The following is a 15820-nucleotide window of genomic DNA, read 5'->3' on the forward strand; positions in this document are numbered from 1 at the left end:
TCTGATTGAGCCACCTGTGCTGAAGCAGGGCCTGGGTGAGCCACCTGTGCTGAAGCTGGAATATCTTAAAAACCTGACCTGTTGGGGGGGAGGGGGTCGGCTTGAGGACTGGAGCTAAGCACCCCAGTTCTAATAACTGCTGTTATTTATTGGTTGTTTTTTTAACTTCATTTTGTCTTTATAGCGCATTATGAAAAGCATCACCCCAGAGACAGCCACAGAAACCCCCCTGGGAGGGATCCACATGAATGCTGTGTAACGTGGAAGCAGCCTCGTCTGTGTTCCCATGTGCAAACTTTACACACTCCATTCTGTGCCTACGGAAAACTCTTTCAAACCTCAGACCCTCTACAGTTCATCCGCGCCCCGCCACAGAAGAGCAACTTTCTGAATCACCCCGAGTCTCGGTGTCTGACTTTAAGAAAGGCCCTGCTATCAGCTTCTAGGGTCTCCGTGCCAACTTCTCATTGGACCAAACTTTGTAGAAAGGAGGTTTGCATGTGTGTTGGGGATAATCACATTAGAATAATGAGACGAATTAGCTACGCTGCAGTTTTATAGTCGGATAAAGGACTTGGGTAAAGACTGTTGCTCAACATCCACTAATGCCGAATTATTTTATGGAAGTGGAGAAAAGTACAGGTTGTTGCCCCAATAATTTCTCCTCATACATGTCTTTCTTTTGAATTTTTTTCCACAGGCTGGTAAAAATTCAGAATCAAATGAATTTATTCAATGGTTTATATATTTACCATGGGTATACAAAGGGAAGATCACATGAACTTTAGCTTTTCGAAGGGACAGAATTGTCCTAACCAAAGGTATTGACACTTGACTTTTCTCACCTGCTGTGGGAAAGATGTACAAGAATGAGAGGGTTCCAGGTGATAGGGTGGCTCAGAGGAGAAGGAGCTGAGGGTCTGTAGCAGAGATGAAACTCCAGTCTCAGAATTACTAAACAGCTGTACTGCATTCGGTAGCTTCACATCCACTTCTTTACTATGTTGACGGTAACGTTTTAGTCAATGTTACTTTACATGTCATAGGCCCATACAATGAATGGAGTTAAAGCCGGCATTTGCTTATAGCAGCCTAGGTATAATTTATACCTTTGGGCACAGGGCTTGTGTAACATATGTATAGGTAAACATTGCAAATTGAGGGGACATGTGAGCCTAGCCATAGTCATTTGGTGGCCTAAAAAAAACCAACTCATTATGTTAACCCCTTTATAAGTATAATGGCCTGAAAGTCATTGCTTTGATACACATTGCTGCTCTTCCTGCCAGGCCCTTTTTGATGTGGTTTATAGCGTTACCTGTTTTTATACCAGGACTATATCTTTGTTTTAATTACATATTCATGAAGACATTTAACAGACAGAGGGGGCTGACAAATCTCTGACCACGACTCCGTGTTTTGAAGGCTTCCATTTAAAACTGATTTGCAAGGTACAGCTCAGCCTTGTACTATTTGTATTTCCCAAGGTTTGGGTAGCAACAGTGATGCAGTTGTCTGAGTTAGCCCCAGTGTATTACATAGTTACATAGTAGATGAGGTTGAAAAAAACACGTACGTCCATCAAGTTCAACCTATGCTAAATTTAGACAACAGACACTTTATCCTATATCTATACTTACGTATTGTTCTCCATGATGAAAAGGTGCTCTCACAAGGCAGTGTGTCAACATGGGACCTCTGATTATTTGAAACTTTACCAAATATAGAAACTTTCTGACAGACATCAGCAATTGAATAGAGTGAGCACCGGTATTTGATCTGGTGCAGCACTACAAAGACAAACTTGGTCAAGGTATAATTATATTAAAGCGAGTAAGTTGCAATAGCTCCTCACTAATCTTTGGAAAGTACCTTTATGCCAATGTCACAGCCATTATGATTTTTTTTTTTAAAAGGACTATAAACTATAGCAAATATTCAGAATGAATCACTATAAAAATTAATGGGATGCTACTGTACATTATTGACTTTAGCTCTTGCAATTGACATAAACTACATTCCACTATTCCCTTTGCTCATTCACACATCCTTACTTTACCCTCTGGTAGCACTGTAGGTCTCTTATTTACTGCTTATCTCCAAACCAATGCATTGTTTAACTTGTCCCACCGGAGGCGTTAAGTTTGCTGTGATTACAGTTGCAAGGTCTACAATTTGCCCCCAAATACTGGTCTTGCTGTTCATTCACTCCTATAAATGTAAAAAATAATTTGACCAATTTCCCCCACAATATAATCCCATACTCTAGTCTATTCTATACAATATTTAGTATAAAGTAGGACCTGAGAAAATATAATCAAGAATCTCAGTGGTTACTTCATCCCTTCTGTAGTAACCCTACGCTTGCTTCACTTAATTCACCATACATACAGCAGGCAAGCAGGAAATGTTAAAGTTTGGGCGCCAATGTATCAATAGCTTTTTTGGCACAAATTTGATGCGCAGAAATCTCATTTTAAATTGCGCTTCTGTGTGCCTATGTACTAACCTAAAATTTCACCATCATTGTCAAAAATTCGTTTGACATTTTTTTTTGATGCACAGAAATGGACGACGCTAAGCGTACCCCCCAAAAAATTATGTTTCCGTGTGCCCCAAAAAAATAGTCGTGTCAAAATGGTCTGCTAAGTTCAACATGTAGAACTGGAAAAGACATTTCATTAAAAATTACATTGTTATGAATCAAACAAAAATGTATTTGGCGCAGCACAGATGTTTCATTATATAGGTTAACACAATCCATTATTTTCACAGTACGGCTCTTAGAAATGTTATTACACTCATAGTAAATACCAATTAACAGTTCTAAATTTAAAAAACGCAGCATAGCACAGCAGCATGTAACAGCATGTACAGTACAACACCAGCCTGCTACATCTGCATGTTGGCACAGACTAGCAGTCTCATTTTCTTCCAACTGCTTAGGCCTTGATTATACCAAGTGCTGCAACGCTATTCTGTGACGTCACCCAGCGCTGCCGCCGAGCAGCATCTTGATTATAACGGGGAGGGAGAGCAGAGGAGGCATGGTGGGGGCGTGGCCATGAGTGTTCGCCCTGATTGGCTGGACTGCTTATGTGACACGGCCGTCGCAAGAAAAAAAAAAATCTCAGTCTCTTCCCCAGCCGTACGGTGCGCCTCGACCATCGCTTGCGGTATAAGCACTTGCATTGGATTTAAGCTATTTGTTTTGGCGTTGCGTGCGCTTTTGGGTATAATCACGGCCTTAGTGCAGGTCTTCTCAACTCCAGTCCACAAGATCCCCCAACAGGTCAGGTTTCAGGATATTCCTGCTTCAGCACTGATTAAGCCACCTGTGCTGAAGCAGGCTCTTGACTGAGCCACCTGTGCTAAAGCTGGAATATCCTTAAAACCTGACCTATTGGGGGGGTGTTTTGTGGGCTGGAGTTCGGAACCCCCGCCTTAGCAAGATGACCGCTTCTAGATTACAGAGAAAACCAAGGAAAGATAAGATGACAAGGAGGAACACTAGGAAGTGTTAGGGAGGTTTAGTTAAATGTTATTATATTTACATATCAATGGCATCCACAGGTGCTTCCCAAGTGTATGGAAGATGGGAAGCTGGACTTGCTGTTTGTCATGGTTTAAGGTGGAGAGAGAGTGTGTGTGTGTGTGTGTGTGTGTGTGTGTGTGTGTGTGTGTGTGTGTGTGTGTGTGTGTGTGTGTGTGTGTGTGTGTGTGTGTGTGTGTGTGTGTGTGTGTGTGTGTGTGTGTGTGTGTGTGTTCAACAGATGGAAAGGAGATTTTCATGTTTAACACTAATGATTGTTTTTTTGCGTGTGCGTCAGTATCTTATCACTAAGTAAGTTATTGTGAGTAAAAAAGGGACATAAAACCTCCACCGAACAGCAAATAAAAATACCACTTGTGAGCACATTCACGTGTCTCAGACAGGTTCACCTATCTTTCCCCATTATCTCTGAGCATACGCTTCCACTGCACCCAGGGATTCTGGGTAATGACATGGACACGAGCACTCAGTGTCACTTTTTCCTTCTTATCCATTTTAACATGGAGCCCTATAAAAACGTTTGCCCGCTGTATTCCCCATCTCCTTCAGCACAGCGTGGGTTAAAGTGCATGGCCAGTAAATCTACTCACTGAGGTTATAGGGATTCATGTTAAAATGGATAAGAAGTAAAAAGGTGACATGGAGCACTTATTTGCATGTCATTACCCAGAATTCCTGGCTGCAGTGGAAGCATTGTATGTCAAGAGATAATGGGGAAACGCAAGTTGGTGGACCTGTCAGACATGTGAATGTGTTTCACTAGTGACATTTTTATTGGCTGTACTTAGATCACTGAAAGCACTTGTGTCACAGTGTGATTGTGTTTGAAGCACGGAGTGCATATGTGTATTCCATCTGCAGCAGATGGCAATGTTATGATTGCATTCCTCGTTACTTAGACAAAAATATATGAACTTCAAATAGGTCTTCATAGTAAGTATTGATAGGTCCCATGATATGGCTGTTAATATTAATTCATCCAACCCTAACAGAATTCTCTAGGACTGATTGTGTAAAACTTCTCCAATATTGTGGTTTACCTGATTAAGTCAGGATGGGAAGAAATGTTACAGAAAATGTATGGAATATATGTATTTTTATTGAGTGTTAACTGCAGCAGTCCTTTCTTACCAACAGCAACTGGGTAAAGTTTTTTGATGAGGAAATATGGAGAGCGAGGTGGTAATTAATTAAGTTTTAAGGAACAGTATTGAAAGCACTTTGGGGTTGTGTATTAACATCTGTATTGCGGTTGCATCACATACTATTAATGCATAAAGGGGCTCTGTCGGTGGTTATAGTAATTGGGAAGAGTGCAATATTATAATGGGATGTATCAGTGTGAATAACCTATCAGCGCTGTTTCCTTTGTTCTTTGTATTCACTTAAATTTGGTCAGTCTGAGGTGGCCTTATCCTCTGCCCCTCGTAAATAACTATTGTAGTGGTGTCTAAAGTTTTATTTTTGATGCTGGCATAACAATGCTAGAGAAAATTCTTCATAGTGTCAAATAACGGCAGCTCAATACATATCCACCAATGTTTTTTGCGCTGAAGTTTAGGTAAACAAATGAGTTATTAAATAATTTTTTTTTTACTGTTTTTGTAGGGACAGACATTTACACCAACGTTGCAATTTAAAAGTAATGTTATTACTTTAATAGTCTCAGGACTGAAAGTGCAGAACTAAACATACACACAAGGGGGTTATTCATAAACTGCGATCGTGCTGATCAGAGCACTATAGTCAGGACAAAAACTCAAATTGACTTCAATGTAATTGTGCCCCGATCAACACTATCACGGTGTAATGTTTACAGTGCTGGAAGAGGGAAGGCGCTCCACTTCTGTTCCCATTGGCATGGCCGCTCCGTTGGCTGTGCCCATGATGTACCAAGTACCTCATAAGGGCTGCTGGTATGCCAGGACACATGCCCCGTGACAGGACACAAGGGCACTGCAATGGTAAATGAATTACCCCCTCCCTGTGAAACTTGCCAAGGTAGAGGTAATTCATCTTAAATCCACTTCTAACTGACAAAAACGAAGGCTTTATATTTCTTTAGAAGTATATTCCATAACCACAAAAAAAAAGTCCTGGTTACATTAAATCTCCAAACAGCTGTGTGCAAAGTTAGCAGAAAGCTTGATTATTACTGCACAAATTGGACAACAAAGCCAGTTGTTGAATGATTCAAAGAGAACAGGTGATAATATATTTTTAAAAAGGCAAAGAACATTTGTCAGGAGAAGTATGAATATATGGAAACTGTTACATGACAAAATGTGGATTAAATGAATGGTTGCTTGAAGTAAAAATGCACCAAAAGATACATACTGTATGCAGAGCGATGCAATGTAATACGTAGCTGTACGGGGGGTTTCTTTGGCATTTGAGGAGTTTAACATGAAATCTAAATAATGAAATGTTTGATTTTCACATTTCACCTTTTCAAATAATCCCAGTAGACTCCAACATGAAGGCAGCTGTTGGATAATGTGTGCCACCATCAGTAACTATACAAGGTTTTTTTCTGAGTAGGATACTGTGGCCTATAAAATCAGCATTGCTGTTCACTTGCCTATTGGAGGTAACTTAACTGTTGCCAAGACAAGTCACAACAGTCTCTGAGGTGGGCAATACAGTCACCTGAATTTGTACAGCGTCTGCTCCCCACTCATTTGGCCTCAATGACAAAAGTAAGTGCCCATGAAACCTACGAAATAATGTGAACAGCTGAGCACGTAGCTCTGAGGCAGTTATGTCTCTAGTCACCTAGTTTTAGTTACATTTTGTAGCGTCACAGAACACAATCAGCCTTAATCTCATCCACCTACACCCAAGATTTCAACTTGATACATTCTGCTCTGCCACAGGAGCTCATACAGTAGTTGAACAGTGCAGTCCCTTGTGCACAAACAACAATGTTGTTTATAAGATTTAATCTCTGTATTGTATCCATTATTCATAGTTACAATGAGGACTTTAATGGGTGGAGTGTCAACGTCAGGCTTGTTTTGACCTCCTTAGTGATAAAATACTCAGATTTATTGACACGCTTGCCATATAACCAACTAGACCAGGGGTCTGTAACCTTTTAAGGAAGAAGAGCCATTTTATAAAAAAAATTATTTGTCCAAAATATTCCAAGAGCTGCAACACATGCTTGAATATTACACCCCCACAACACATACTGTACACACACTAATAGGTATATATTGTATAAGCATTAACATACAACATACTTTAATCGGAATTAGGGAAAAGAAAAATATGTGGGGGAATAAAATGCATCTCACAATAATAAGTCCCTTTATTTATTTTTCCCCCCATTGTTTTTCCGTGCAAGTTTGTCATTTTCAAATACACAATACATACAGTACATACACACCACCCACACAAATACACACACTACTACCCTCCCAAAATAAATGCACACGCTACCACACACACACGCTACCACGCTACCACACACACACACACACACACACACACACACACACACACACACACACACACACACACACACACACACACACACACACACACACACACACACACACACACACACACACACACACACACACACACACTACCCCCCCCCCAAATATATATACACACACACACTAAATAATTCCAATAAAACATTGTGAATGTAGCTATGAAAACGGACATGGACATTTACTTATTGAGTGAAGCATAGCATAAAACGACATTTTAAGGAGAGTACTAATTGAAAGAGTCAGAGATGTGCATATTTCATTTTAAATCCAGATCCTTCACTAAAGGGTGAGTGTGGCAGCACATGCACGGGCCCCCCATAAGGTTAAAGAGGTGTATGGTCAGATCCTCAATATTTACAAGCCACTATTACAATGAAATAGTAAAAAATAAAACCTATAAATGTTGGACTCCCTATAGCAGAATTTGAAAGTCAGAGTCCCTGACCCAAAGAGCTTACAATCCAATTATTAGTACTGTGGAGCCGTCCTCCCTCTTTAAGGACCGTGCCTTCTCCATTAGGCCATGGAAATGTATTACACTTGTATATGAACAGAAGTGTAATTATTAAAAATGCTCATTGTACGACGAGTTCATTTGCATGTTGTATTATACCAGTGGTATTAGGTTCTGGTGCACTGAAAGCACAAAAAGTGTTTGTTCCATCGCCCTAGCCAAATGGAGAAAAAAAAAATGAAACAAAAAAAAAAAGTTCAATGTTGTACGTACATATATAAAAGGAATAAAGAAAGGTGTTTATTTACAGATACATTGACATTTTTCAAAGACTGTTATAATTGCCAAGCTTTATTATCTGAATTATAAATATTTCTAATAGCACAAGCAAAGTGCTTTCTTAGGTGTTAGTATACTGGATTATTTTGAACTGGCGAGCGTTGAAACTGTGTGCAATCCAAAGCCATCTTGTGTTTACACACACACAGATACAACCCCTTTTTGAATAAAAAAAAACACAAAAAAAAGACTGCTTTTGGCATATATTCGTGTTGATCAGGATTAGTTCAGGCTTTAGTAGAGCATGTAACTGGAGTCATATTTGTACATATATATGAATTATACTCCTTCACCTGTATACTATGTATCTGTATTAATGTATGAAGACATTCAAGTTCTGAATGTTCCAAGGTGGATTGTAAATCATCAGTATGTGCCTTGTATTGTAACTGTTACTGTAATAAATTTAATACCACAATAAACATATCTACACTTTCTATTCTGTTTCATATACTGGTCAAAAGTTGTGTTTACTGTACAATCACCTGCCTTCCAAAATGGATGTGGATTTCGATTACATAAAGAGAAGGGCTTCAGGATGAACAGATTAAACATGGTATTACACTGATACAGTGAATAATATTCAGGGGACTTGGCAATATTGTAAGCAGACCAAAGATTCCTTGCCCAAGCATACACACGCAGAAGATAGTGTAGCGGTTATACCAAATATTTCTGCCTCGCCTACTTTCAACACATTTCTTTCAGGCTGTGGAATATTTTTAGCGGTGTTTGGAAGGTTTCAGGCTTAGGAGTGTGGGGTAGTTGGGTAGTGCCTGACCTCTTACCATTTCCCTGAATGATTCTATTTGCAAGAATGGAATACAAATAACTTTGTTGTGTTTGTAATGTAGATTGGTTTGTGCACTGAAAGCACAAAGTGGCTCTGAGTAAAGACACTGACTGGCACCGAGTTTGAAGCAGGGGAACCTGGTTCAATTCCCGGTGTCGGCTCCTTGTGACCTTGGGCAAGTCCCTGTGCCTCAGGCACCAAAAACATAGATTGTAAGCTCCAGGGGCCTTTGCCTGCAAAATGTCTCTGTAAAGTGCTACGTAAAACTAGCAGCGCTATACAAGAACATATTATTATTATTTGTGGACCAAAATAATGTGCTCACAAAAGGTAGGTGGGATAATACAAAGTAATGGGGATAGCTTTGGTATCAAGGATAGGTAAATTACATTACTTTACTAAGTGGTAGGGCAGTTGTGACTTTTCACAATGGCTACTGGTTCCAAGAGGAAACAGGCTTGCCTGGACAAGCAGGAAATAAGATAAGGACTATGCCAACTAGCAAGGGGAGGAAGGGCAGTCCAAATCACATACGAGCAAAGGGGTGTTGCAATTTCTCTGAGCATTGCACGGTCTGACCTTGGGGTGAATTTGCTGGGACGTCCACTCCTGGGAAGATTGGCAACAGTCTTGAATGTTTTACACTTTTGAATAATCTTTCTCACTGTAGAATGATGGACTTTAAATTGTTTGGAAATGGCCTTATAACCCTTCCCAGATTGATGGGCAGCAACAATTGCTTCTCTAAGATCATTGCTGATGTCTTTCCTCCTTGGCATTGTGTTAACACACACCTGAATGCTCCAGACCAGAAAACTGCTAAAACTTCAGCTTTTATAAAGGTGGTCACAAATGCTGATGATCAATTAATCAAGGGCATTTGATTAGCAGCACCTGTCTGCTACTTAGCATCTTAATTCCTATGGAAGCAGTAAGGATGTACTTAGTTGTTCACACATAGCTTCTCCATTTTGGCTTTATTTTTGTTAAATAAAGCATGACACGGTGTAATATGTCATGTGGTGTTGTTCATCTGAGGTTGTATTTACCTAATTTTTAGACCTGCTAAGGAACAGATGATTGTTATTATGTCCTGATATGTAAAACCATAGAATTCAAAGAGGATGTACTTTATTTTTTACACAACTGTGTATATGTGTATATATAGGAGGGTAAAGAAATTAAACATGTATGTTTATTGGGACAAGGATACTCAAAAAAAAACAAGCAACAGTTGGGGTTGCAATTCCCTTTCAGCCAGAAGTCATAACTTCTTTTTTTGGGAAGTATTGGGCATTATGTTTTTGTTTCTTTCTTTATTTATTAGGCGGTGAAAGCATCTTCTCCCCTTAGCCGAAAACTGGTTCAGTGGATAGCAGCCTGTGCTCCTCTTTATCTGACCCATCTCCCTCTCATCCAATTTTGTGGTGACAATTCCTGAGTTGCCCACCAACACCATGGACATGGTGATGTTAGTCAAATAATTTTATTTTCATGCATATCAATTTATTAATAAAGAATTGAGTAATAATAAAATGGTTGCTTCATGCATTCTCAGCATTAGAACTATAAATGTGCTCCCACGATTCCACTATACAGGTGGATGCATGACATTTTTTGAAGTACAATCGTGTCTATAAAAGTGAAAGGGTGGGTAGCCGCGTTGGTACTTCCTTCCAGGTGGTAAAGTAACAAAGGAGGGAAAAGGCATACAGTACGTAATATGGTAGCTTATATTGGACTAACAGATAGTTGAAGATGAAGAATCCTATTAGGTTTGAATTCTTGTAACTCATCCACTTGGTCCAACAACTCGTTCTCACTTCTGTTACATTATTACATGTATCTAAAGGTAGAGATATATAAAAAGTATGCCCAGCTTTTGCATTCATTTTTCAGCAGTGACATCAAAAAAAATTCTGATAATTCGTAAAACACTTTGGATTTGAACATTTCTGTAACAGAAGTTGCCATTATTAACCCCAATAAAAAGCAACATTCGCTGATACGCCCTCATCAAGTCACATCCTTTGAGTTGACGACTCATACTAATTCTGCACATTTACATACACGAACATTTCAATTGGTTTCTGACAATTTATTTGCACAATTCTGTACATGAATTGTAAAAAAACAAACAAAAAAACACGACTCAAAATGAGAAAATAACTTTGATGAATTGTATCTTCCGCTCAACTTCATTCTCGTTACAAATTATACACTTAATTATTTCTCTCCAGAGAAATGCATAACTAACACAAGAACATTAAGGCCGTAAATGCGGACATCTGCAGACTTTTCTGATCAAACAAGTCAGAGTCCGCAATTAACACAGCCAATGATAAACGCCTGTACACTTAGCCACATTTCGCTCTGGTGAATGACTTGGCTAGTCCTCCTCTTTCTCCACGTAAGCCTTGGTGCTAACTCGTGACATCTGCCTCGCAAGGTATCGTTCTCTGGCGGATCCCACAGTCTCTGCATTACTGCGCTTGACAAACTTGCTTGTGCTCAAAGAGGAATTCTCTTCTAGTGTTTCGTCTGCTTTTTCACCTTCCTCCACCTTGCGTTTGGAGGAAGGTTCTTCAGGTCGTTCCTTACCAGGCTTCTCTGAGAGCGGTGGGCTTTTCTCTTTTTTCTCCCTATCTCTGTGTTTCTTGTCTTTATCTGATCTGTCTCCCCTCTCCTTGTCTTCCTTTTCTCTGTGCTTTTCTTTATCTGTCCTGTCTCTCTTCCTCTCCTCGTCATCCTTTTCTCTGGGTTTCCTGCTTCGTTCCCTTTCTTTCTCACTGTGGCGTTCCTCTTTCCCATTTCTTGCTCTGTCCTTGTCTGAATATTCCTTCTCTCTCTTCATGTCTTTGTTAGTGCTCTCTTTCTCTCTTCTTGCTTTTTCCCTCGGCCTGTCCTCCTGCTCCTCTCTCTTCCTGTACAAGTCTTTGCTGCTGTGCTCCCCATGCCTGTGCCTTGCCTCGTGTTCTACCTTCCTTTCTCTACTATCAGAAGCCCCCTCTTTTTGTTTGTCCTTATCTACCTGGCCTGTGTCACTTTCTCCCTTATGTCTCATCTTTGGCTCCTTCTGGTTATCATCATGGTGGTCATCTCCTTCCTCACTGGATGAACTTGAGGGCCTGTATCTACTCGAAGGCTTGGAGACATCCTCCTTGTCTAAACCTTGGCTTGACTTCTTCCCGATGCTAGCTTTCTTCTGGTCAGATGCTTCCTCTCCTTCCTCACTAGACTCATTCCCCAAATCACTATCTGCATCTAAGTTCTCCTCTATCTTCACGTTGGCTGTTGGCGATGTCTTTTCATCAGTTCTGCTTTCTTGGTTGGGCTCATCTGAATATCCCTTTGGCTTCTCTTGTTTTACTCTAGAAAGTGAGAGGTGAGAAAGGTTGCGACTATTAACAACTTTTTGCCCTTGAGTGTTCAAACTAAAAGATGCTTATTTTAGAACAGAGGGCACATTTACTTACTATAGTAAAATAGTAAATTATTGTATTAGTAGCCAACACATAATTACGAATCAATGTCCCTGAATTAAACACTTATGACTGGATATTTGAAACGGCCATTGCGGTTTTAGATGTTCGGGTGAATTACTACTTTACAAATAATAAGACTGCAATCACCTCCCTCAAAAGCTTACATGAGTTTAACCATCAGATTCCTAAACTAAAAATAGTGTCAAAAAAATAAAACTGTAAATCAGTGCAGACTGTGGCTTAAAAAAACCCCCCAAATAAAACATGAAAACAAATTAATGTGCTTTATTTTAGCACCTAAACTCCTGCTAAAGTAATAACACTTACAACTGCTTGCTAATGTGTTCCATGTGCCCTTGTGCATTTCTTACCCAGCATCACGCAGGCTGCATTCCGGGGTCTCCTCCTCCCCCACGGTTTGATTTAACAGATGCCTGTAGAAGCCACTGAGGTCCTTTTGCTTGGTCACATCCAGGGAGGCTGAGGAAAGATGAGAGGAATAGAATAGTTGGGATCAGAGAGAACTGGCCTGTCATGAGAGGCAATGCTATATACAGCTATAATTAAGTAGATAAATACAACTATTTATCTAGTTAATAGATGATACTATTGATGAGGGTTATTTATAATATAGTTTATAATGTATTGATGAGTTATTTATGCAGCTCAGACAAGAGCAATCGGGGCACACCTTGCGGAACCCCCACCCCATGAGATTATACAACATAATTGTGAGGTTGATAAAGTGACTTTTTCAAGGTCAGAAGAAATTGAAACTAGATCTCAAACTTCAAAGGTCAATGCTACTATTTCAGGCCAAAGTATAGAGGATTTTCACAACAGGCCTTAATTCGTAACCTTGGTGTGTAGGACAATTACTGCAGGGAACAAAAAAAAGGAACAAGTCCTCAATACCCAAACGATTCTCCACCTTCTTAAAGCTTTGGAGTAAAGTGCATGTCTCTTCAAGTGCGGCCACACTACACAATAATACCAAAGATAGAGCAAGAGGCAGCACACAACCAAGGTAGCAAAACAACACTCATGATTGTAGTATTATAATCATTCTCTCAGAACATATTCAACAGCACTCTTTTGTGTAGAAAATAGGTTGCCTTTATTTCAGACGATTAAACCTGGCATTAAAAAAGCGACGTTTCAAGCCCTCAATGGGCCTTTCATCAGGTAGGTGTGCTTTGCTATCTTGGTAGTGTGCTGCCTCTTGATCATTATCTTTTCTACAGCACTTACTGTACATTCAGTGTGAGCTCCTTGGTTTTATAGCCTTAGAAAATCACAGGAGTTGGAGTTTAATCTAATAATCATTATTTAGGACACTTTATACCATTAGGTATAATACTTTTAAAAAGCCGTTTAATTTCAACACTTATATACATAGTAAACTTTGTGCATAGAGGTATCCCTCCGGAATTAAAGGGCCACATCATTATAGGCAGTCCTCGACAAATGCAGTCGCCCAGGGTGACCACATTTGGCCCGCATATACAGCGTTCTCCAGGTATTGTTCAGCAAGTTTTGCCTTCCCCTCCAGATCCGTCAAAATGGCTGCGCGGCGTCAACATGACGCCGCGTTGCCATGACAACAGTACGTGGCATCTGACGTCACTGCCAGCCACCCTGCAGCATGATCCGGTGGGAGGGGAGGGGGGTGCACGCGTGCTGGCCTGGAAGTGGGAGCAGGCACAGACCGTCACTGTCACTCCGTCTGATCCGCCACACCTCACGCCTGCTGCTCCGGACACCCTCACCGTCGCACCTCTGCTCTCCCGCCACAGCTCTGGTTCATTCTGAGGAGGTGGTGGGTGTCTGGCAGCTGGGCCTGGCCTGGGCCAAGGTGAGCGGGTTGGGTGTTGAAGGAGCAAGGCGGGTGGGCGAGGGTGGCTCATGCCCAGGCTAGATCCGGGGTCTAGGTGCAGGAGACAGGGATACCGCATCCTCTGCCACTTCCTGCTGGACAAGAACCGAGGCCTCTTCCAGCCTTTCCTGCAGCCCCAACCCAGGGGGGGGGGGGAGGGAGTGGAGAAAGTGACCGCAGGCCCAGGGGAGGAGGAGAGGGGTAAGAAGGTGCAAGGCCTGGGGGAGGAGGAGAGGGACAATATTTATTTATAAAATGTTTTACCAGGAAGTAAAACATTGAGAGTTACCTCTCGTTTTCAAGTATGTCCTGCCAGTTGCCAGGTATGGTGCCAGGCCTGGAGGAGCAGGGAAGAGGTAAGGGAGTGATAGGCTGCGGGAGCCAGGTCTAAAGTATGAGGGGGGCAACAGTGTGGCAGCAGGACAGAGGAGGAGTTTATGGGCAATAATCAGCTGGAGAGAGTAGTGGTGTGGCAAGGGGTATTACTGTGACAGAGCTGGAGGGTGCAGGGGGTATTGATGTGCGTGGTATGATAGATGCAGTGGTTGCTAGGGTACCTGGCATAGAGGGTGCAGGGGGTATTATGCCAAACATGGAGTATGCAAGGGGTATTTATGTGCCTGGCATGATGGATGCAGTGGGTTTTAGGGTACCCACCCAGTAAGTCAGTCAGCAACCCAGTCAGTCAGCCACGCACCCAGACTAGTCACACACTCACAATTCTTATTGAGAATTTATTCAATTTTTTAAAAGTGGGGCAGGGCTATGTGGCGAGTAGATTTTTTGGTTCGGCGAGTAGATTTTTGGGTGATTTGTCAAGCACTGATTGTAGGATATGTAGGAGTGTTACAGATGCAGTGACGTTGCTGGCAATGGCGCGGCTCAGTAGGTAGAGACAGAAGCTAGACATTGTGCAAGAGATGAGGAATAAAGGTTGAGATGGAATAAAGAGAGACTCCTACCCTCCATTGCAGCCTCTCTCTTCTCCCTCTCTTCCTCGTCGGCTTTCTCTAGTAACTTTTTCTTGTAGGCAGATGTAACAAAGGCCTCTTTGTCCTGAAATTCCTCCCCTTCCATCTCGCGTTCCTTCTGGATCTTCTTCTCCATCCTTCGATCCTGCTCCTTCTTCCGCACTTCCACAGCTTTCAGCAGGCTCTGAATGTACTTGGGCTAAGAGAGGCAGAACCATGGAAGGATAAACCGTGCGAGCAGCCATTTCAGCATAATAATCATGTCAAGACACTGCTGGTGTACTCCGCACCTTACAATGGAAATTTAGCAACATACCTCCAACTGTGACACCCTGTGATTAAAGACATAGCATCTCAGCGCACAAAGAAAGCCCCTGCCTTATATAGCTGTCAGTGTAAGCAATGTGGTGGGAGACAGGCAAACGCAATAGGTATGTAAATGCCTAACATGTGACAGAGCTATTAGAACATTGTTACATTGCGTGTTCACATTGAACCTGAAAGGTTCAGTGAGAAACTACCATCCAAATCATGGGCAGTTAAGGCCAATCTGATCACGTTCCATAAACGAACCATATATTGAAAGGAATGTGATACAACAAAATATATGATGTTTTCTTATTATTTTTATTAGAACTGCAGACCTTAACTCGTAACATCTCACCCCTGTATTATTTTATATAAAGGGGCAGTTATAAAGAGCCAAAAGTACGCTACTGGTCAGTGACATGTTTTATATCAGGGTGATTGCTGCAGCGTTCAGATCTGGCTGATGGATCCTGTTTTTTTTTGTTTTTTTTAAACCAAAATCTGACACTTAAGTATTTTATAAGTTAGTTTGTTAGC

At 41.2% G+C, this 15820-nt stretch overlaps 2 protein-coding genes across 6 annotated transcripts in view; one reads left to right on the forward strand and one right to left on the reverse strand.

The window, feature by feature from the left end:
- The window catches only part of SLC6A4 (solute carrier family 6 member 4), a 122545-nt gene extending 114482 nt beyond the window's left edge, over positions 1-8063 (forward strand). For all 3 annotated transcript variants that reach the window (XM_075594235.1, XM_075594234.1, XM_075594236.1), the window contains one exon: positions 185-8063. In XM_075594235.1, coding sequence (XP_075450350.1) covers positions 185-259 — 75 coding nt within the window. In that variant the 3' untranslated portion in view covers positions 260-8063. The remainder of the gene's footprint in view (positions 1-184) is intronic.
- The window catches only part of NSRP1 (nuclear speckle splicing regulatory protein 1), a 58030-nt gene continuing 48301 nt past the window's right edge, over positions 6092-15820 (reverse strand). For all 3 annotated transcript variants that reach the window (XM_075594238.1, XM_075594240.1, XM_075594239.1), the window contains 3 exons: positions 14966-15173; positions 12499-12607; positions 6092-12013 (listed from right to left, as the gene is read on the reverse strand). In XM_075594238.1, the coding sequence (XP_075450353.1) occupies positions 11032-12013; positions 12499-12607; positions 14966-15173 (1299 nt within the window). In that variant the 3' untranslated portion in view covers positions 6092-11031. The remainder of the gene's footprint in view (positions 12014-12498; positions 12608-14965; positions 15174-15820) is intronic.

This window comes from Ascaphus truei, chromosome 3 (genome assembly GCF_040206685.1).
Source record: "Ascaphus truei isolate aAscTru1 chromosome 3, aAscTru1.hap1, whole genome shotgun sequence".
NCBI classification, from domain to species: Eukaryota; Metazoa; Chordata; class Amphibia; order Anura; family Ascaphidae; genus Ascaphus; species Ascaphus truei.